This window comes from Megascapheus bottae, chromosome 12, assembly GCF_031878675.1.
Source record: "Megascapheus bottae isolate mThoBot1 chromosome 12, mThoBot2.hap1, whole genome shotgun sequence".
NCBI lineage: Eukaryota > Metazoa > Chordata > Mammalia > Rodentia > Geomyidae > Megascapheus > Megascapheus bottae.
Window position 1 is genome coordinate 38,196,834 of NC_143520.1, and position 23,592 is coordinate 38,220,425.

At 34.9% G+C, this 23,592-nt stretch overlaps 1 protein-coding gene and 1 non-coding gene across 3 annotated transcripts in view; one reads left to right on the forward strand and one right to left on the reverse strand.

Moving 5' to 3' along the window:
* The window catches only part of Spopl (speckle type BTB/POZ protein like), a 43,083-nt gene that overhangs the window by 6,034 nt on the left and 13,457 nt on the right, over positions 1 to 23,592 (reverse strand). The window contains exons 2-10 of one of the 2 annotated variants that reach the window (XM_090342872.1): positions 12,533 to 12,670; positions 12,208 to 12,329; positions 11,782 to 11,933; positions 8,878 to 9,005; positions 5,422 to 5,512; positions 5,201 to 5,256; positions 3,666 to 3,788; positions 1,286 to 1,428; positions 1,143 to 1,196 (exon numbers count right to left, since the gene is read on the reverse strand). In XM_090342872.1, the coding sequence (XP_090198998.1) occupies positions 1,143 to 1,196; positions 1,286 to 1,428; positions 3,666 to 3,788; positions 5,201 to 5,256; positions 5,422 to 5,512; positions 8,878 to 9,005; positions 11,782 to 11,933; positions 12,208 to 12,329; positions 12,533 to 12,610 (947 nt within the window). In that variant the 5' untranslated portion in view covers positions 12,611 to 12,670. Of the gene's footprint in view, positions 1 to 1,142; positions 1,197 to 1,285; positions 1,429 to 3,665; positions 3,789 to 5,200; positions 5,257 to 5,334; positions 5,513 to 8,877; positions 9,006 to 11,781; positions 11,934 to 12,207; positions 12,330 to 12,532; positions 12,671 to 23,592 lie in introns of both variants that reach the window. The other variant, XM_090342869.1, reaches the window with a different exon arrangement.
* Positions 17,210 to 17,317, forward strand: LOC150056434 (U6 spliceosomal RNA). The gene has a single exon (XR_016537346.1). It is a non-coding gene; the product is annotated as a U6 spliceosomal RNA (small nuclear RNA).

The window sequence follows — 23,592 nt, forward strand, 5'->3', positions numbered from 1 at the left end:
CAATCAGAAATATAGTACACAGATTAAAAGAATATTAAATAACTGACTTGGTCAATAAACCACTTTATTGTCTTCATAATTTTTATTTTGGATAAAGAATGTGTTAGCTATCGCAGATTGGCTTGACACTTCTATGATGTTTAATAATTTGAAATAATGGAATTTAAGAGTTTACAGGTAAAATTTATCAAAAGTAGTAAAAACTTTTCCATTTGTCATTAAAGTGCTACCATTTAGGGACTGTTAGGCAACTTAGTCTATAGCATATAAGACAAGACTTGGGCTAATCCAAATAATAGTGACTTAGCACTCAAAAATAAAGGCTTTGGGGGCCTACTGTATTAATACATGTCTGTAATCTCAGAACTCAGAAGTATTATGACTACATAGCAAGGCTCTTGTACTGCATAGTAAAACATATAACAAAAAAGTAAAAGCTTATACTAGGCATGATAACGTATGCATATAATCCTGGTTTCTTTGCATCTAAGGCAGTAGAACTACAAGTTTGAGAGTAGGTTTAGAAAATAAAATCTTAATGGAAGTCTGAGGATGCATTTAGCTCAGCAGCAGAGTGTGTGCCTATTATACACAAAGCCCTTGGATTTAATCCTCAATACTAAAGACAAAGAAATGTGAATACTTTAAAAACAAATTTGGACAATTCACTCCACAATGGATTACATGAATACTTCCCATACCAGAGCATCCCTGTACATTCATTCACCCTCCCGCCTCTCTCTTTTTTTTTGGGCGGGGGCAAGTCCTGGGGCTTGAACTCAGGGCCTGAGCACTATCCTTGCACTTTCCTCAAGAACAGCGCTATACCACTTGAATCACAGCACCACTTCCGGCTTTGTTCAGTAAATGTGGTACCGAGGAATCCAATGAACCCAGAGTGTTGTGCATGCTAGGCGAGGACTTTACCACTAGGCCAAACTCCCGGCCCTACCCTGCTTGTTTTCTTTAAAGCTGATCTACAAGGGAGCATAGCCTCAGGAATCCACTGTTTCCTTTTTTTTTTTTTTTTGTAACCAGTAATCTGTTTCATTTAACTAACACCTGGATTCACACTTATAGCAGAAGAAGAAAAGACTATGCAAGCAATTCATTTATGTAAATCAGAAACTGTGACATCTTACTTGCTGTTCCAGTTTTTCCCATCTTTACACCCAAGTTGTCGAAGTACACTGCACCTGCATTAAAGATTTAAACACACTTAAACAAAGTACGATAAAAATAAGGTTGAAGGTGTCATATCAAATGAGCTACAAGCATAACTTACCTATTAATAAAGTCTATGGCTTGTGCTTTCAACTGTTCTGCACTGTGCAAATCTGCAAGGACAAGGGTATCAGCAACATTGTCTACTGAGAGGTTGCTACACAAAGCTTCTTCACACATGACCTTCAGCCGTTCCAGTGCATACTACCCAAGAAAAATACAACCATTAAGCACTTATTAAAATTGCTAAGTTTTCAAACACATGACATTTGCAACTTATAAAATAAAGTTAAACTAGAATATTCCCTGAACCAAGGTTATTTTAGGTCGTTGAGTCTTTAACATCAAGAAAATATGAATTAATACATGTATGAGAGAATAATTTGCTTTTGAAAACTTCAATTTACATAAGAGGAAAATATATTGTATTATTCTACTATTAAGATATGTGCTAAAAAGCTACTTACTATTTATAGCTAATGAATTTTCTATATACGCATAACTCTGAGAATGTTTTTTTCATTATTTTACACCTGGAGTCTAGAATCACTGCCTTTTGCCCTACTCAATGTTGAAGGATTCACTGAAAACTAAACAAATCATATTAATAGTAATAAAAATTCCTCAACTATTATAGTAAATATCTTTACTACTTACTTAAGGTATAGTTGACCTACAATAAAATCTTTATTTAGGTTTGTATGTTGATAAGTTTCACAGCCATAAAACCATCATCTGTTCCAAAGAGTGAATTTACTCATCATCCTCCAAAGATTTTTCCTATCCCTTTATAATCTTTTCCTGTTGTTCCACAATAGGCACCCTCTACTATGACGCCACTATAAATTAATTTGAATTTTTTAAATACAAACATGATCAGAAATACATGCTTATTTTTTGTGATTCTTTCCCCAAAATGACTAATTTCAGATTCTTGCATTCAACTGCCCATATTACATAGTTCAATCCTTATACCTGAGCAGTATTCCATTACATACAGATATGCCAGAATTCATCTGTTTACTTTGTTAATAAATATTTGTGTTACTTCCAGTTCTTAGCTATTACAAAAATGCTTCTCTGAACACATATATAAAATTTATGTGGAAGAAGTGGCCCTGTAGCTCAGGGGGTAGGGTGGTAGACTTGAGCTGAAGAGTTGAGGGACAGTGCGCGAGCCAAGAGTTCAATCCCCACTACTGACCAAAAAATTTTTTTATATGGAAATAGACTTTTTCACAGCTAAATTTCTAAAAAGGATTTATTCAAGTACATGATTTTTAACTTTTTAAGAATGTGCCACACAATTGTTCAAAGTAGTTAAACCATGCTATATTCTTATCAGCAGTGTCTGAGAGTCTCAATTCTTTTATAAATTCGGAACAGTATAATCTTCATATGAGCCATTACTGACTTATGCACAGGCATATCATCATGGTCTTACTTTGTATCTTCCTGATGTTGTTGGGATTTTTAAAATATATTTCATTTTTTAAGGAAGTGTTCAAGTGTTCTGTACACTCTGTAATTATTAATTTACAGTTCTTATACAGCTTTTATATAGTAGTGCTGGGATTTTGTTGTTTTTGCCAGTCCTGGGCTTGAGCTCTGGGCCTGAGCACTGTCCTTGGACTTTCTCAAGGCTAGAGTTCTACCCCTTAAGCCTCAGCACCACTTCTGGCTTTTTTTTCTATGTATGTGGTACCGAGGAATCGATCTCGGGTCTTTGTGCATGCTAGGCAAGCACTCTACCACTAGGCCAAACTCCTGGCCCTAGTGCTGGGATTTTTAAAAATATATTTCATTTTTTAAGGAAGTGTTCAAGTATTCTGTATACTCGTGGAATTATTAGATTCTTATACTGCTTTTATATAGTCTAGATATAAAAGACATATAAAGCAATATGCTTTTAGGTTTGAGACACACTAGATTTAAGATTCTGAGACCTTTGCAGCTTTTTACCTTGAAAGAAATCATTATTACATTATAAGATGGTTGTTTTGCTGCCTTCTATGCTATCATATTAAAAATTAATTTACAAATATACTATTTATCAAAGTATACATTTTATAAAAATACTAAATATAAATACTAAGAGTTTGAAAATTGTAATACATTTTAGATGCTAGTATATTCTTATCAAAGGATATATATACATAATATACATACACACATAGTCAAAACTATTATGCTTATAGTTTAACTTCCCTGAGAAAAAAATTGTTCTTTCTTGCTCAAGATATTTTTACAGCTTGTCATTTGCTTAATCTCAGTTTTGTATTTCCTACTGTACTCTATTTCATAAAATTCTCAAGAGCCATCTGCAAAATGTAACTTAATTCAATACTTTGAAAACAGTTGGTAGTTTTCATTTAATGATAGCCTTATATATACATAAAACTTTAGGATATTTTTCGGCTCCTTAAAACCTAATTACTTACTTTGTCTGCAGCTGCCAACAAGCTGTCAGCCATTTTATCAAGATTTGGTGCTTTTCCCGTGTAAACAAACCTCATCATTTCTTTAAAAACCTCAGGGTCTAAATCATTTATTTCCACTTGATTCTGATATTAAAAACAACACAGAAAAAATTTAAAAAATACAGACCTACAAATGAACTAATCTGAATCTTTGACAGTAATTAAAATACCTGGTCTGAACAAGAGTACTTTGCCACTGAAATACACACACACATGCACATGCAAACCAGCCAAATTAAAGTAAGTTTAAAACAGCAAGTATTTTATAGGAGATTTAGGCTAATTTCCAGCTTTACAGTACACATCTTCATACTCAGCTATGTAAGAATATAAATCCCAATTTCTCAATATTACAAAGTCAAAACTACAGATTTAAAAATATATATATATCTGTGTCCAGTTTCTAACTTCTGTCTTAGAGAATGATTGTTATTAACACTTCCTTGTTGGATTTCTACATTCTAATATAATGTTTATGAACTCCAAACTAACAGTTGTATCTTTAGCATTAAGCAAACATAAGACTGGAAGGTGTTTGGGGTAAGAGAGCTCACTGCCTAAGGAAGACTAGTTGCTTTTTCACTTCTGTACCTTGGTGTTCAGTTTTCTCCTAAGAACAATGAAGTTATACAGCACCAGGTTTTCTGACACCTTACTATCAATAACATTTGATACCACTGCTCTCTCCCCCTCATAGATACCACTTAGATGTCATCTAAATGTTTGGCATTGCAGCCCCTAGGTCAACCACGAGTGGAAAGCAAGCAGGTATTTTATTACAACCTCTATAATTCGACAAAGCTAGGCAACATGAATAAACAAGAGTTGTCCAGTGGGAGCTTTAAAGCTCTCATGTTATGCAACCAACAAGAAAAAAAATCAAAATTTGATCTCTACTATAAATTCATTTCTAAATAACCAAAGACAAAAAAGCCTGATTTCTATGCTTCTACAGTAGTAATGATGCATTTTGTCCTTTTTTTAAAATCTAATACATTTCTTATTTGGTTTTAAGAAAATTTAGACATGAGTTTTGCTGCTAGAAAACAAGCCATAAAATTGACTAAAACTCTAGAAATGCAAGAATATAGTTTATTTTTTGGTGGTACTGAGATCTGAATCAAAGCTTCATGTTTACTTAATCAGGTACTATTAAATTGAGGCATACTCCCAGTAAGAAAGGAAGAACATACAATTTAAAGAAAGACCTCTCAGTTAGCTACAGACTAACACAGCCTGAAATTCTCACCTCTTTCTTTTTGTGTTATTAGGAACTGAATCCTAATTACTCTGACTTGAACCATACTCTGTAGGGTAACGGCTACCCACTTTCAAGATGAGCATGTACACTGAGCTAAATGTATCATTCTGTTGCACAACATGTTTTTTTTGCTGTTTTATGATTTGCAGAAATTCCCCTACTTATCACAATACAACAATAAGAATAGTAATATTTTAATATGTAATGAAATATTAACCCTATGAACCATTTTTACCTTCTTGCTCTCTTCCATTTCATGTTCAAACATTGCATTAAAAACCGGGGATCGAGCTGCAATAAAATTGAGCGTCATTATTTAATGTACACATTTATTTAAAAAAAATTTATTTAACCCAAAAGTATGAATACCTGCAAGCACAGATTTATGAGCTTTAAATTCTTGTCCTCGCACAAAAAAACTGCAATCTGTAAATCTTGTGTTTTCCCAGAGATTACCTAAATCTTCTGCTAGTCGACATTCAGGCACCTTCAAAGTATTTGTATTAGTATGTCCTGATATGTTTACTGAATCTTGGACCACACTCACCTATTGCAAAAGAGACAGCAGGAAAGACATTCACTAAGTAATATCAATAATTAGTTACTATATTTGTACTTAATATTTTTATCTTTAATAACATGTGGCTTATTCAGAAGTACTGATCAAAAAAATCCTAGTATCAAGGAAATAAATGTACAAATGTAACATAAATGAGAGAAATTATTCAAAAAAATTTTAAGAAAAATGTTAATATGCAAGCTTTAGTTAAGGACTGGGATTTTTTTTAAACACACACACACACACAATGTGTTCATGGTTCATATATCAAGCACTGCTATTGGAATTTCTAGGCACAAGCAATCAGGACTGGTAAACTACTTATAAAAAATATGTAATATTTATAAAAATGTGATCACTATCCATTAAGGAAAGGATTCTTTTTTATTTATTTTGGTGGCACTGGATTTTGAACTCAGGGCTTCATGCTTTCTAGACAAGTACTCCTCCTGGGCTAGACAGTCCCTCCAGGGCTTAAATGATGCCGTTGGCCTTTTTTGGCTTTTAGTCATTTTCTAAGTGGGGCACTGCCTAATTTCCAGATATTCCGGCTTATGGCTTCTCATGTAGCTAGGATCAAAACTCACCGGATCTATTTCATTGAGACTGTGTCTTACTACCTTTTTGGCTGAGCTAGCTTCTAACCACAGTCCCCAATTGTGAGTCAAGGCACTCAGCCAGAAAGGAATTTCTTAAATTCCATTCATCATTCCAATGTAAAATAATATATTTAAAGTAAAAATTTTATAACACCCAAGTGACAGAAAAAAAGGATAAATATAGGTATCATTATCATGTATAGACATTTATGTTTTCTTGTATCCTGATAAGCACTTATAATTTAAGCAATCATAATTCAGAAGGATTTCTATTATTAACCTACCTAACACCACCACAACAACCACAAATGTGAATAGCAATTCATGCTCCAAAGAATTAGTGACCAGAAAAATTGACATGTGATTTTTTATGACTGCTTTCTCCATTTATATAATTAAAGCAATTATACAAATTTAGTATTTCCTATTATTCAAAATAGATAGTAGAAATGGGCTTAGTCATGGAACCTAGAATTAAAAATTCAGGAAGAAGGCTGAGATTCTTTGCTAACTTAACTTATTCAGAAGTTATTTTTAAAACATATTTGGCTCAATCCTAACAATAGAGTGAAGATGAAAAATTAAGACAATCTAATCAAATGAGTATCCTAAAATCTAGATTGCCTATGGGAGCTAAGTTAATTATAAAATAATTTTTAAAAGATGAACTCTCCAAAATAGTCTAAAACCTAGGGAATCTTGCAGCTATAATAATATAAGCTATCTCTGTAATAAACTACTCTCACTTCCCTACCATGGCTCTAAAGGTCAAACTTTTAAGATTCCATTTTTTTTCACTGTATTCTAGATTACTGAGTCTTAAAGAGTTTCTGACTTTCACAGATAGGTGCCATTTAAAACAAAATCTGGTGATATATGGTAGTCAGCTTTTCATTTTGCCAAGACAGGAATTTTTAGGAAATAAAACTCAACTTATACCTACTGTTACAAACTACTTTAAAATAGAAAAACTACTATATATTAACAAAATAATAACAGTATGAAAAAAGATGTGTTCTAAAAAGTAATTATTTTTTCTATATTTCTTGGATGGCATGAATCCATAAACTTAACATTAAGGGTACTTAAAAACTGTTGGGTTTCACAAAGGTGAACTAACACAATGTTTTCTAGTTCAATTTATTGTTTATTCCTGTTTTCTACATTATATGAAGAGAAGAGGCAGAGCCATCTAGCTCTCACCACTTCAGTCACTGTATGGACTCTGCAAGATTAAGCTGTCTTGTATATAAAGGGTAGCACCCACCTGCCTTACCTGTCTACAGCACCACTTGCAGGGGAGGGGGAGGAGGCAGTTCTTAGGTAGGGCAGTGCAATGCTTCCTCCTCTTCCGCAAGCAGTGCTAGAGATGCTGTCAAAGGAAGGGCATCCATGAGAGGGGTGGAAGAAATGATGGAGGGCACGAATAATGTTGCTAAAAGCACTTTTTGCCCACCTATGCTAAATATGGTGCCCCGGGTACAAATGTGTAATTTGGGATCTAAAAATAGATGTAATCAATGCCAACTTAAGACTAAGTCAGAGTTGGCTCTACTTCTGGAGGGTCACTATAACATGTATAATCTAACATATGGATACTTAACATACTTCAAACATACAAAACAAAAAAATCTTAATTTTAATTTCAGCCTTAATTCTGAATTCTTGATTGTCTAGGTTCCAGCATAATACATGTATAAAATTCCCTTAAATTATAATTAAAATACTAAAATAGGAATTATCTTCTATAAAGGTCGACTCATTAAGAAAGAAAGAAAAAAGAAAAAGACTGATTACAGTTTCTCCTTAAAGGCCCATTAAACTGTAAGACGACATATTAAAAAGTAACACATTCAAATTTAAGATAGCTGCTAAAATCTCTAAGAGTCTACATTTTATGATAATTTTTTATAATTAGTATAACAATTATTTAGAGTACCACTTAGAATACATGCCTACTATCAACAAGTGTTTTGGATTTTGGAATTCAATGAAACAGTATTTATACAATCCTTGAACGGATTCCAAAGATGATTCTCAAAAATTCATTCAGATGAAACTATTAATTGATCATAATGGCAGCAGCTAATCCAAACATTAAGACAAATAACAAGTTATCAGTAGAAGCAATACTACAACTCTCAAACTGAAGTTATATGAATATATGCTTTATATATTTGTAAAAACAAAGGTGCACAATTTATCCTGTGAGATCAACTTTTCAGAATGCTATAATACCTTCATGATTAATCCTCCCAGTTGTTTAAATAACTAGGATTCCCAATCATTTCAGGTACTTTTTGATTCAAACTGATAAACTTTGAGTAATACTTTTTAATATAAAAACTCTAAAATAGTTGGCCATCTTGTATCAGTGTTATTCAGAATGAAGAAGATATTTATAAAAAGTTGACACACCCAAAAAAGCACAGCTAGTTTTTCCAAGAATAAAAGGGATTTAATATGTGGCAGTGTAACTACACATATAATTTATAGCTAGAGATAACATTTTTCAGTTTGGGTCACCATATTGATTTGCAAGAAAAGTTTAATTTTGTCAGCTTTTTCTGGTCAAGTATTTTTAAATGACACTTTACTAACTACTTTAATTTTAAAAGCATATTGCATGTGTAATTCAGTTTACATTTCTGCCATATTATTAAGTACAATGATTGGGTTCTTTATAGTTTAAAAATACACACACACACACACACACACACACACACACACACATATATATATATATATACCCACCTCACAAAATAAAGTAAGCTTGTCATCTGGTAAAAGACCATTAGCTTCATCAAGCAAAAAATCCCTTCTAATGAATTTTTTAAATCCCCAGTCTTTTCCTTGCACAAATCGATATGCTCTTTGGCTTTCTGATGGGAAAGAGAAGTTTAAATAAAACAAGTATCCAGGAGACATTTTTCTTAATGATAACACATTTTAAATAAATATTAAAAAATAGTACTTGGTTTGCACATTATAAAATTTTGTATGTTCATAAATAACATAGTCCTAAAAAATCAATGAGGAAGAAACAGATTACCTATGTTGCTACTGAAATTTTAGCCATGAGATCACTTTATCGGTGAGCTCAATTTTAAAAATTCTAGATTTCTTAAGAAAAGCCAGATTAAATCTAGTAGGCAAGAGAATGATTTTGAAAAGTCTCAATCTAAAACACAATGTTAACAAAGGCACGGTACATAGTACTCATTATTTTTGTTTTTGTTTTTGTTTTTTTTAATTTTTTATTGTAATTAGTAAAAGGGTTACATGATATTTGCCAGATAGAAGGTGCATTAATTCACATACATTGATACCCTTTCACATGTCTTGGTACCCATTACCCTCCTCCCACCCCCCTTACCCGTCTTGGTTTTCCCCCCTTCCCTATCAAATTTCAAATAACCAAATACAAGTAAATTCAATATATCAGATAACAAAGTGAGATACTGTAACAATATGAGATAACCAAGGGACAGCAAAGGAGATGAGAGAAAACATAGTACATTAAGGACAACAATCATTCCTTATATGGCTTTTGTTTCAACATCCTGGAGGTCCTTTCAATTAGCTTTATACTATATGGCCTTATGTATCAAGATTTTGCTCTATTGCAGATCTCTGCTACTAGAGCCCAAGGTTTCTACTGATTATGACGAATGAGGGAAACCATTGAGCCTAAGTTCCTTTGAGTCTGGCTTACTTCACTTAATATGATTTTTTCTAAGTCTTTCCATTTCCTAACAAATGGGGCGATGTCATTTTTTCTGACAGCAGCATAGAATTCCATTGTGTACAAATACCACAACTTGTTGATCCACTCATCAACTGAGGGACATCTAGGTTGGTTCCATATCTTTGCTATGGTGAATAGTGCTGCAATGAACATTGTTGTGCTAGTGGATTTAGTATGCCCTTGTTTCTGGATGGTTGGGTAAATGCCAAGTAGTGGAATTGTTGGGAGTGCTCAGGCCCTGAGCTCAAGCCCAGGACTGGCAAAAAAAAAAAAAAAAAAAAAAAAAAAAAAAAAAAAAAGAGTCTCAGGTCCTCTAGCCTTGAGAAAGTACTCATTATTTAATATCTGGATAGACCTCAGGTTGAAATGTACCTCTCATTTCCAGTTTCTTCCTTTAAAATGTATGTTCCAAATCACCAAGATAACTTTTAAGTATTCCTAACAAACATCTTACCTATTTAAGTTTTACTCAACTACAGAAAACCCCCAAACCAGCAAATAAGCTAATAAAGCCCCTAGTCAGTTGGATATTGGTGGCTCTCTCCTATAATCCTAGTTTTACAAGGCTGAAATCTGAGGATCACAGTTCAAAGCCAGCAAAAGCAGAAAAGTCCATGAGATTCTTCTTTGCTATTAACCAACAAACAGGCGGAAATGGAGCCGTGACTTAAGTGCTAGCTCAAATGCCAAGAGTTGGCACCTATGGCCTGAATTCAAGCCTCAGGACTGGCACACAAAAAGAACTATCAGTCATTCCTGAGTCTTTTTTTTTTTTTTTTTTGTGGGTCATGGGGCTTGAACTCTGGGCCCATGTGCTGCCCCTGAGCCCTTCAGCTCAAGGCTACCATCCTACCTCTGGAGCCTAAGCCCCACTTCCCATTTCCTAGAGATAAGAGTCTCATGATGTTCAGTGCCTGGGCTGGCTTTGAACCAAAATCCTCAGATCTCTGCCTCCTGAGTAGCTAGGATTACAAGTGTGATCCACCACACCTGGCTTCCTGAGTCTTTAAATATACTCTTCTCATCCCTTAAATTGAAAAAAACAAAAACCTTTCATGAAAGTTTAAAACATGTTTTTAGGGTAATTTATCAAAGCCTTTAAGGACATCTTAGAAGTAAATGCTTCCATAATTGTAATAACCATGAAACAGATTCTCTATTGAAATTAATCATCATCTTTTAACATATAAAAAGTGGAGGTAGAAATCCAGTGATCTGACTGAAATTCTCTACTATCTTAAGCATCAGACAAGGTAAAAAATACAAGTAAGTTCATCAATAACATATTTTAAAGTGTGTTATTGTTACAATAAAGCTACTTGATTCTGTGATTTAGTTCTAAAAAGTATTAAGAATTCAGTATGGCAGTTCATGACATACTATCTTATTTAATATATATATATATGTATCTTTTGATAGTTTTCTATTATGTGGCTACAGGCAACAGCATTTCAACTAGAGCTATAACTATAAATTCTAGCCTGAATTTAATAGTCTATGAGTCTAAGAAAAACATCTTTTTTTCAGTCAGTATTGGGTTTACTGTTCAAAAACTTCTATTGCCAAGATATTGGGATATTCCTTCTCCTATGCATCTTTTCCAGAATTTATTGTGTGACAAATAAGTCAAAGGACAAGATTAATAGTTCTTAAGCACATTATTCAAAGCCAGGTATCTTGTCCTAACAGCAGCTATTTTTTGCAAATACCAAGTATAATGTCATTTCAAGATCTAAGAAAAAATTTAGTATTATTTTAACTTATATGTCTTCTACAGTGTAAGACTTGCTAAAATAGAACACAGACTGCCACTGAAATTTAAAATGAAAAAGGCCAAGTTAAGTGTTTAAGTATAAGCATGCCTGGGAGCCTTCAGCTTTCTAGCTAACATCAATTTGCAAATCACTTACCCATTGCTTTTGTTTCCTCCCTCTTAGCATTCAGAAGAGAAAATTTGAATTTTGCTCGGACTTCACTTTTGGGGCAGCTGACTAAAAGCAAATATAAGGACAAGTAGTCTTTACTTTCATCATCTAATCCCTTTGGATTTACCCTCAGGCACCTAAAATAAAACAATAGGCTCACTTGGAAGAATATAATACTTAAAGAATACAAAAAAAAGAAGCAATACTGAGATCATCTGCTAATATCATAAATAAGCTTTTCAAATATCCCGCAGTTCTTCATAAGTCTCTATATTATTAGGGACATATTACCATTGTAAAATCATACTAATATCAGCACACTGAAAGAGCAACAATAACAACAAACCAACTATAACACCTGATTATTAAGTTATAAATGAAATTATCACCCCAAAGAAACAAAAATCTTACCATTTCATTTTGTCACTTGGACCAGATGAAAATGTTGAACTTTTTAACACTTCACCCATTTCTTCTCGGCAAAAACTGAAGTTATTAATGGTCCACATGTAGGAAAATTTTACTACTTTTACCTAAGAGATTCAGAAAGTCACTTTTTATAATAATGATGCCTATGTTTTTAGGTAATCGCATCAAGTATCCTATAATTCATTACAATAAATCCTTCTAATGCAATAAATCCTTCTAATAAATCCTTCTAATGCCAGGAGTTCACAACAATATTCTTAATAAAAATTTCAAGTGAGATAAAGTAATGCATTTTAAACACATGTACCTGTGTATAACACCAGCTTTCTGCAATAGGACCAGTAGACATATCTCCAGGCAGAGGTGGGGTGGGTTCTCGAGACATTGCCACTTTATTGCAGACGTTTAAGAATTATACACTATCACACAATGTTGAATAATTGACCTATTAACAAAAGAGGTCTGATTACTGATCTTAAATGGAAAGAGGTAACAGGCAAGATATAGTCAATATTTATAAAACAATATTCAAAATTCAATTTAGAAGTAATGTGAAGATTTGAAATAATTTAGAAAACGATCATAAGCTCCTGCCATATACAACACTTCAAATTTAAACAAGCCTCACAATTCTAGGTAGGATGAGAAGTCTGCTGCAGAGCTGTCATCATAAGTTCTAGTCACACATCCGTAAAAACACTAAAGAAGTCTACGCCAAAACACTAAAGATTTCCACAAGTCTATTTGTACCCCAAGGTTCCCCCATATGACTTGGCCTCTATCATAGTGCTTTCTTCTAACATGTATTCTATGATACAGTTTTGGCCAGTTAAGAGTGGTAGCACACTCCTATAATCTCAGCTATTTGGGAGATAGCAGTCAGGAAGATTGTACTTTGATGCAAAACAGTAAACCATATCTGAAAAATAAAGCAAAAATAGTTGGAGTATCTCAGAGTTCAAACCCTGGTATTACAAAAATTGATGTATTCAAAATAAAAAATGAAATTCAATGCTGCTAAAAACCTATGAAAAGATTTCCCAGAATCAGAGAAAGATGACTATGGTAACAAAGAATAAGGTGACAGATACTGAAGACAGAAAAAATCAGAAGATTCCCATCAAACGTTTGAAACCGTGGATGATCCCATCCTATTAATTTGATGTCTTTTACATCTTAACTATAAATACTTATGAACTGTATCTTTTGTAGTCTGAGGAGCAACAGCATAACAAAATTCATGGATAAATGGCTCATTATTCACACAGATCTTAGCAAGCTCATATTTTTTTGTTTGTTTTCTTATTAAGTCAAGAGCTTTTCACTTAATTTAAGGGAAGCATTTGCTACTTTTAATATACTTAATTGCTAATATCACTAGTTTTGTGCATCTAAATCTTTTTAGTTGTCTATTGGGCAAACAATATATATGGTATGAATATGCTAGATAAAGAACATTTACTATTTCTACCAGCACATATGGGGCAGCATGAGATTTTATTGTGCTGTTCAAATGAACAAAGTTGCAGGTTTTTATTTAGCATTTTCACAATGAGGTTTATCATAAGAAACAAACTGGAGAAGACAAAATTCACAAATTTGGGCAGATCATTGAATGAATGCCCTGCCTAATAGATTAACAAATTATACCTGAAACTGCATGTGGTCTGTTAAGTAATCAGACACACAGACCCTTAACACAAAATGAATAAAGACAGTTCTTGACTTGTGATGGTTTGACTTAAGCTTCCCCTACTTTAGAATGGTACAAAAAAAAAAGGATAATACAGGGGCCGGGAGTTTGGCCTTGTGGTAGAGTGCTTGCCTAGCATGCTCGAATACCCGGGTTCGATTCCTCGGTACCACATACATAAAAAAAAGCTGGAAGTGGTGCTGAGACTCAATTGGTAGAGTGCTAGCCTTGAGAAACTCCAAGGACAGTGCTCAGGCCCTGAGCCCAAGCCCAGGACTGGCAAAGAAAAAACAACAACAAAAAAAGGATAATACATTTAACAGAAACCACACTTCAAGTTTTGAATTTTGAATCTAAATTAGTGATATACAGTAAGGTATGATTCTGACAGTAGCCATAAGCCAGAGCTCCCAGGCAGCCATAAAAATTATGAAGTCAAACAATGTGTATTATATAGATAAGCTATCATGTTACGTAGGTAAGATATATGTTTTTTAAATCTTTTACTTAGAGTACTTATATTTATTTACAGTTTAGGGTTTACTTAAATAATATCAAAGGATAACTTAAGGAGTAGCTGTACTGAACCAGACCTAGAAAGCACATCTTCACTGATGAAATCTAAATGTGAATAATTTGAGCAAGGGCCACAAGACACAAGAGTGGTACCTACCCATCCATTCATCTATCCATCCATCCATCCATCCATCCATCCATCCATCCCAAGTACTTAATGTTTCTGAATAGCTGAAAGAAACTAAGTTCTTTTGAGAAGCAAAAAGATAAAAACAAATACATGTTGAAAAGAATCTAGAGATGCTCAGGCAAACAGGCCAAGCAATCCCAAGATTCCAAATGTGAAGATGAAATTACTTTTACCCCTATGCTTACATTCATGGGATACTACCTCTTAAAAGATAAAGAGGAAAAAGATATTTATCTCATTTTAATATGGTTCACATCGCTCTAATAACTTCTGTAATAAAATGAAGACCTAAGGAAGAAAAAAAAAGAAATTACTTTTACCCATCCATCTTCCATGAGAATATTTGGTGATTCAAGTCAGACTGAGAGGTCATTGTCAAAGTATAAAAACATCAGCAAATATTCTATCAGCCTTTTAGGACAGGATGCCTCTCAAATGAAGGCCTGGAAACCCAAACTCTATGAGAGGACCAACCATATATAAACATGGCTTTAAATCATTCTTGTTTCACTTCAGTACCTGACTAAATAAATGTTGCAACATTCTATGCTATATCTAAGAAAGGATGAATCCTCTTTCCTCTTTGAAAGAAATCCTCATAGTTTGTTAATCTATTAGACATAGTTTGTTAATCTATTCATATAGAAGCTTCCAGTTTTTATAATGAAAAGTATTCAAAAATGAAAAAACAAAAACAACTCGTTAAATGTACACAAATGAAAACTAGGAGAAAAAGAAAAAGAAAACAAAATTCACTGGCAACAAGCCTGGAACTGGTAGCTTATGCCTGTGATCCTAGCTACTTAAGACGTTTTGATCTGAAGGATAAAGACTTTAAGCCAGTCTTCAAGCCAGGAAGGTCGGGGTTGGGAGTATTGCCTAATGGTAGAGTGCTCACCTGGCATGCACTTGAGCACTGGGCTCAAGTGGCAGAATGCTAGTCTTAAGCAAAAAGTATCCAAGGACAGTGCCTAAGCCCTGAGTTCAGGACCCAGGGCTGGCAAAAAAAAAAAAAAAGCCAGAAAAGTCCATGAGACTCAGCTTCCAAATACCAGCAAAATACTGAAGGCAAAGATCAAGTGATTGAATATCAGCCAAGCAAGAGGCCCTACATTCAACCACAGGCCCTTGTGGCCCAGGTACAAGCCACAAAAAAACAAAACAACAAAACAAAAACCCATAAAAACCTTAGACCAATAAAAACTAAAAACAAACAAAACTGCCAAACAGGCAATGTAATTTTACCAAGACTTTCTATCCTGGGGCTTTTTCAAGGTTCGAGCCCTACCACTTGAGCCTCAGCACCACTTCTGGCTTTTTCTATGTATGTGGTATTGAAGAATCAAACCTAGGTCTTCGTGTATGCTCGGCAAGCACTCTACCAATAGGCCAAACTCCTGGCCCCAAGACTTGTAAATTGTTGTAAAAGTGAAATGTAGAACTGGAAAGTAAGTGAAACTTGTATCTTTTTTTGTCGGTCATGGGGCTTGGCCTCTGGGCCTGGGTGCTATCTATCCCTGAGTTCTTCAGCTCAAGGCTACAGCCTTACTCCTTGAGCCAGAGTGCTACTTCTGGTTATCTAGTGGTTAATAGTCTCCCTTATTTGTCATAATCAGTAGGAACCTTGGGCTCTCCTAGCAGAGATTTACAATAGAACAAAATCTAGAGACATTAGGCCAAATAGTATGACACTAAATGTAAGGAGCTCCAGGATAAGGAAACAAAAGCCATAGAATGAATGACTGTTGTTCTTAATGTACTATGTTATCTCTCATCTCTTTTGCCATCCCTTGGTTATCTCATATTGTTACAATTTTTCACCTTGTTATCTGATATATTTTATGTGTGCTTAATTGGTTATTTGAAATTGGATAGGAAGGGGGGAAATCAAAATAAGTCCGGGGAGAGTGGGAGGGAAATGGGGACCATGTCATAAGAGAGGGTATCAATGTTTGTGAAGTTATGCACCTTCTATCTGGTGAATATAATGTAACCGTTCTATTAATCACAAAAAATATTTAATATAAAAATAAATGAATAAATACAGAAAAACAAGATGGAGGAAAACGAAGATCTACTTTTACTGAACAATATTATAGGTTCTAATTAGTACCTAAGGCAAGAAAAATTAAAAGGGCAACATTTGAAAGAGAAGGAAAAATAATACTCATTCCATGATAATATGATGAGTACAAACTAATGGAAGAAAAACTTTCATCAGGGTTGGTGCATTGTCAGTATACAAAGTCCACTGTATTTTTTTTTTAGTTTTTGTGGGTCATATGGCTCGAACTCAGCCTGGGTACTGTTCCTGAGCTCTTCAGCTCTAGGCTACTGGCTACTGTCCTACCCTTGAACCAAGTCCCACTTCCCCTTTTCTAGAGGTTAATTGGAGATAAGAGTCTCAGGTCCTTTTGTACCAGGCTGGCTTTGAACTTCATCCTCAAATCTCAGCCTCCTGAGTAGGTAGAATTACAGGTGTGAGCCACAGCGCCTGACTAGATAATAAGCTTTTTTTGAAGATGTCACTGATAATTTATAGGGTTCTATTATTTAAAAAAAAAATGTCTGCAAAACAAACTACAGTACTCGCTTCGGTAGCACATATACTAAAATTGGAATGATAAAAGAGAAGATTAGCATGGCTCCAGCGCAAGGATGACACACAAATTCATGAAGTGTTCCATATTTTTAAGGACCTCCAGGATATAGAAACAAGACCCATATAATGTGTGATTGTTGTTGTTAATGTACTATGTTATTTCTCATCTCTTTTGTTGTCCCTTGGTTATCTCATATTCTTACAGTATCTTACCTTGGTATCTGATATATTGTGTATATGTTAATTTTTTATTTGAAATAGGATAGGGAAGGCGGGAAAACAAGATGAGGGCAAAGGATGGGGGGAGGGAAAAGGGGACAAAGACATGAGAAGGAGTAGCGGTGTTTAAGTAATACACTTTCTGTCTGGCAATATAATGTAACCCTTCGATTAATTACAATAAAATGTATTTAAAAACTACAAAATGGAGTAGAGAGAAAGCAAGCTAGAGAAAGATAAGATAAAGTAATGGAAGGATACCTAGAAAATTCAAATAAGAACTGAGTTCTCTCCAGATTGCCACATAACTTCAATATAACTGCAATTTCAAAAAAAATTCCAGTAGTGGTTTCTGTGAAAATTGAGAAATTCTAAACTTTACATAGAAATACAACATCAAGAAATTTTGAAGAAAAAAAACAAAAGACAAGACTTAAAAGAGTATAAAATAATGACTTAAATACGGCAAATAAAATAAAGAGGGCTACTGCTATAAAACCGAAGAAATAATCAGTGGAAAAATTAAGCGTACAGAAATAGATTTAGCCAGTCATTTATTGCTCAACAACTTATTTACATCCTAAGAAATGTGTTCTTAGGCAATTCTGTCACTGTTTAAAGTGTATGTACTTATACAAGCTTAAACTGTTTACCACTCCTAGGCTACAAACCTATACAGCATGTTACTATACTGAATATTCCAAGCAATTACAACACAATGGAAAGTACTTCTATATTTAAATATATTTAAACAAAAAAGAAACAGACTTTTTTAGAGCACTTGTAATATCTAGAGTTTTTCAGGAGAGGATTTTGGCCATGTGATTTCATAAACACTGTACCCTTAAGCTATAATAAATCTATAAGCAAATGTTATCCTTTTTCAATAATAAATCCTGGGTTATCTGAACTTTTTCACTTTAAATTTCTTTGAGTCTTTTAATAATAGCTTAAAGCACAATGGTACCAGCTGAATGCTGGAGGTGCACACTTGTAATCCTAGCTACCTGGGAGGCTGAGATCAGGAAGATCACAATTCGGGGGAAACTGGAGAAACACTTCCTCCTCAACCATTGCTGGGCATAGGGCATGGACCTGTCATCCCAGCTGTGTGGGAGGTTGAGATTAGAAGAATTACAGCTATAGGCTAGCCCCAATTTAAAAAAAAAAATAAAGTTCATGACACTCGATTTCAATGGCAATAAACGGGGTATGGTGGCACCAACTTATTAATCTACTACAAGAAGCCTGAAAAAAAGATCACAACCCAGACATGTGACTACACAGAAAGCAATCCACTCTAAAAAATAACCATCACACAAAAAAAGGCTACAAGTATAGAACAAGTGGCAGAGTACCTGCATAACATGCATCTTCAACTTATTTATCATAAATTGCTTTTCTTTACATATCCTGCCCCCCCAAACCAATATGCTATAGAATTTAACTCAAAAACTAATATTCCACTCAAAAGAAAAACCAAACTCATCAGATGTCAAAGAACTGACTTTTAGTAAGTTTCTCTTGAACAATTCTTTCACCAATTGCTACTAATGAAGAAATAGCCCACCAAATATCTCAAATACCCTTAGTAATCTATCAAGGAACTACCACCCACCAGCTCACATTTAGATACTGTATATCCTATCACAACCTGCTCAACATAAATGTTTAATTACAGCTGGATTAATTTTATACCTTGAAAATATAATTATGCTAAAGTAATAGTTCCTTTTTGTAGTTTTCATATCACTTTAAGAAGTATGTAACAAGGTTCTTTATTCTAGAATACCACAAAAGGGGAACAGTTTCATGTTTGTCTAGCATTTACTGAGCAAACATGTTAGTATCCAAATAGGTCTGGCACTAGTAAAACAAAGATTATAAAGATAAGATCAGACAGGCAAATGCCTACCCAAATCAGAAAAATACAGAGCTGCTAAAATTATAACCTTCTTGCACCAGATTTCTTCTAAATCCCCACTGTGTTTGCCAGGGAAGTTGGAGACCCTTTTGTCAAAACTATTTGGCAATCCTTCTTCCCTCTCTCCCCTTGCTTTCACTGACTCATTTCTCTTCCAGCCATACTTTAAACTATCCCCATCTTATCCTGAGATGATTCTTTTCACCCATGGATTTTAAACTTAGTAGAACCAAAGTTCCAAGACATTCCAGAATATTCATTGATTTACGATTTTATCAATTTTGTTTTTCCAAAGTGAATTTACCAAGTAGGTAGACACTCTAAAAATACACTCTTGGCTTATCTTTCCATAACACAGCTTACTCCATTTCCAGCATCAATTTAATCCTTTAAGAACTTATTACCAATACTTCCTTGACCTGTACCCATTTACTTATCACTACCCCATTGTGGCTTTACTTCCTTTTCCTTCCTCACCAAACCTAAACCTACAATGTACCACTTCATACTCTCCCTAGCAAGCATGCCAAACATTTAACACTTTATTTACTTATTTTATCACATCCATCCTGTAAATCCTTTATCAACCACTGCTTGCTTCTTATTTGAGTTGCTGAGCCATATAATAAGTCAGGTGCTGGTAGTTCATGCCTCTAGTGCTAGCTACTCAGGAGGCTAAGATCTGAGGATCACCGTTCTAAGCCGGCACTGGCAGGAAAATCTTGAGACTCTTATCTCCTATTAGCCACTAGAAAACCTAAAGTGTACTGTAGCACAAGCCCTGATCAAAAGAGCTAACTCAGGGACAGCATCCAGGTCCCAAGTTCAAACCCCACAACAACAATAAAACAAAACCAAAAACTGCGGGTTGTCCTGCAGCCATACTAGATTTATCATTCACTTTAAGTGTTCAGTAGATAATAGACATACATAATTAGTGGTTACCATATAGAAAGTCAAAGTTATAGAACATATTTATCATGGCACAGACATTTTATTAAACAGCTATTTAATGTGTTCTATCTCAAGACTGCTTAGCCATATTTCAATTCAAATGCCTATAATTTTCCACAGATTCCCCTTACTGCTATGCTGGTAGATTTAAGAATCTTACAAGCTTCAGTAGTGGCCATGTCCTATGATCATGAACACCTAAAGGCTTCAATATCAAACACATCTCTTAACTCTCCCTACAGGATGAAAGAAAGGTGGCTACCACTCATCGGCAATGTACCCACCCGCTTCCAATCATAGAGATATACATCAATACTATCACTAAACAGTGTTACATACACCATACCCGGGCCTCTCAGCCTTTAGAAATGGTCATGTCTATTCAGACTGCAGTAGAACTGAACTAGAAATCAATACACAAAGATAGCTGGGAAATTCCAAGACTTGAAAATTAAAAACATTTCTATAAAACACAAAAATTCAAGGATAAACATGAAAATATTTTAAGGTAAATGGGAATGAAAATACAACTTACTAAAATGTGTGAAGTGTAGCAAAAGCACCACGTGGCATATTAGTAACAATAAATACACAGCTGTCCCTGTTTTCATGGGTTGAATGCTCATGGAGTCAACCTCAGACTGGAAGTATTTTTTAAAACATATCATTTGCCGGGCATGGTGGTTCATGCCTGTAATCCTAGCTACTCAGGAGGCTGAGATCTGAGGATCAAGGTTCAAAAGCCAGCCTGGGCACAAAAGGACCTGAGACTCTTATCCCCAATTAACTTCTAGAAATTGGGAAGTGGGGCTTGGCTCAAGGGTAGGGCAGTAGCCTTGAGCTGAAGAGCTCAGGGATGGCACTCAAGCAGAATTCAAGTCCAACAACCCATGGAAAAAAAAATCACATCTACAATGAACACTACATGTTTTTTCTCTTTGTTTTATATTACTTAGGTGGTTTTGGGGTTAGAACTCAGGGCCTAATCCTTACTTGGCTCTTCCAGTAGAGCCACACCCTTAGTCCTTTTTTGCTTTAGTTATTTTTGAGATAGGAGTTTTTATGTGTTTGCACAGGGCTGGGCTTAAACTGCAATCTTATTACAAATGCTCCTGAGTGAGGAACACAGATTTGTACCAAAATACACAACTTAATTGTTGAGATGCAGTCTCACTTTCTAATCCTGAGCTGTCCTTAAACATCAATTTTCTCAATCTCCACCTCCTAGGTAGCAGGGAAAAGTTTTCTTGTCATCATTCTCTATCTAAGCCAGCAATATAGTATAACAAATATTTACTAAGGATTTACACAGTGATCTAGAATGACAGTGATCCAGAATTGACTTACAATATGGAGGAGTGAACAGGTTATATGAAAATCCTGTGTCCTTTTAAATGAGGGACTTGTACCCAGAAATTCTGGTATCCACAGGAAATCCTAGAACCAATTCACATGATACCAGAGTTGATAGGTTTGAAGTGTACTGATGGCACACTCCTGTAATCCTAACTTCTGAGGAGGCTGAGATGTCAGGACTGAAGTTCAAAGCCAGGCCAGGCAGGAAAGTCCCTGAGACTGTAATCTCCAATAAACCAGCAGGAAACTGAAGTAGAGCAGTGGCTCAAAGTGGTAGAGTGCTAAGCTTGAGTAAGTATAAAGCTCAGAAACAGTGTTTAAGCCTTCAGTTCAAGTTCCAGGAGTAGCAAAAAAATAATGTTGCTGGGCACAGTGGCTCACGCCTGTAATCCTAGCTATTCAGGAGGCTGAGATCTGAGGATCTTGTTCAAAGCCAGCCTGGGCACTAAAGGCCATGAGACTCTTATGTCCAATTAACCACTAGAAAACAGAAAGTAGTGCTGTGGTTCAATAGTAGGGCAATAGCCAAGCCCAGAGTTCAAGCCCCAACTGCAGAAAAAAAAAATGTAATAGTTATTAAGAAATCGAAAGGTAAATGATAACATAGGGAAAATATTTGTACTATGTATTAAAAATTCAGAGACAAAATATGTCCTACAATCATTTTTAAAAAGGATATATATCCTAGTAAAAAATATGCATATAGGGCTGAGAGTTTGGTAGAGTCCTTGCCTAGCATGCATGAAGGCCAGGGTTCCGATTCCTCAGTACCACATACATAGAAAAGGCCGGAAGGGAAGTGGTGATGTTGCTCAAGTGGTAGAGCTCTAGCCCAGGATTGGCCAAAAAAAAGAACACAAAAATATGCATATCAGCATATCACACACATACACACACATATATATGAGAGAGAGACAGAGAGAGACAGAGAGAGACAGAGAGAGAGAGAGAGAGAGAGAGAGAGAGAGAGAGAGACAGAGAGACAGAGAGACAGAGAGAGAGAGAGAGAGAGAGAGAGAGAGAGAAAGGGGGGGAGTCAGTCTGAGGCCAGCCTGAACAGGAAAGTCAGTGAAACTTTACATCCAACTAATCACCAAAAACCTAGAAGTGGAACTGGGGCCTAAGTGGTAGGGTTCTAGCTCAGAGACAGTCCCCAGGCCTTGAGTTCAAGCCCTAGGACTAACAGAAGAAAAAAGAAAGACTTAGAATCAAACATCTAAGATTTCACCTTAGGAAACCAGTGAGGAAAGCAGTAGGTCAAGCCTGTGATTCTAACTATTCAGGAAGTTGAGATGTGAGGATCAAAGTTCAAAGCCAGCTCAGGTAGAAAAGTCTGTAAGACTCTTATCTCCAATTAACCACTCAAAAACCAGAAGTGGTGCTCAAGTGGTAGAGGGCTATCCTTGAGCACAAAGAGGTTCAGGACAGCATCCAGACTCTGAATTCAAGCCCTACAACAAACAAACAAAATGAGTAAAAAAAAAAAAAAAAGAAAGAAAGAAAGAAAAAAGGAGGAGCAACCACAAAGAATGAATTCAATATTAGAAGAAAAAATTAAGAGAAAGCAATGAAACTGAAAACAAAATTATCAAGAGAAAAATTAATAAAATAAATGATGATTTCTTTTAAAGATCAGACTTCTAGCCAAAATAAGAAAATAAATGAATAAGATGCAAATTGCTAACATGAGAAATAAAGAGGACACGCCACAACTGATGCATGAAGATTAAATAGATAATAAATAATAAAGCCAATTCTATTTATTGACACATGAAATGAATCAATGCATGAAAAACACTATTTGCAAATTTCACACAAGAAAAAAATACCAACTTTCAAAAAAAAATCTAGATTATAATAACCTTTCAAAACAGAAAGTACTAAGAACAGATAGGTTCACTGGTGAATACCTT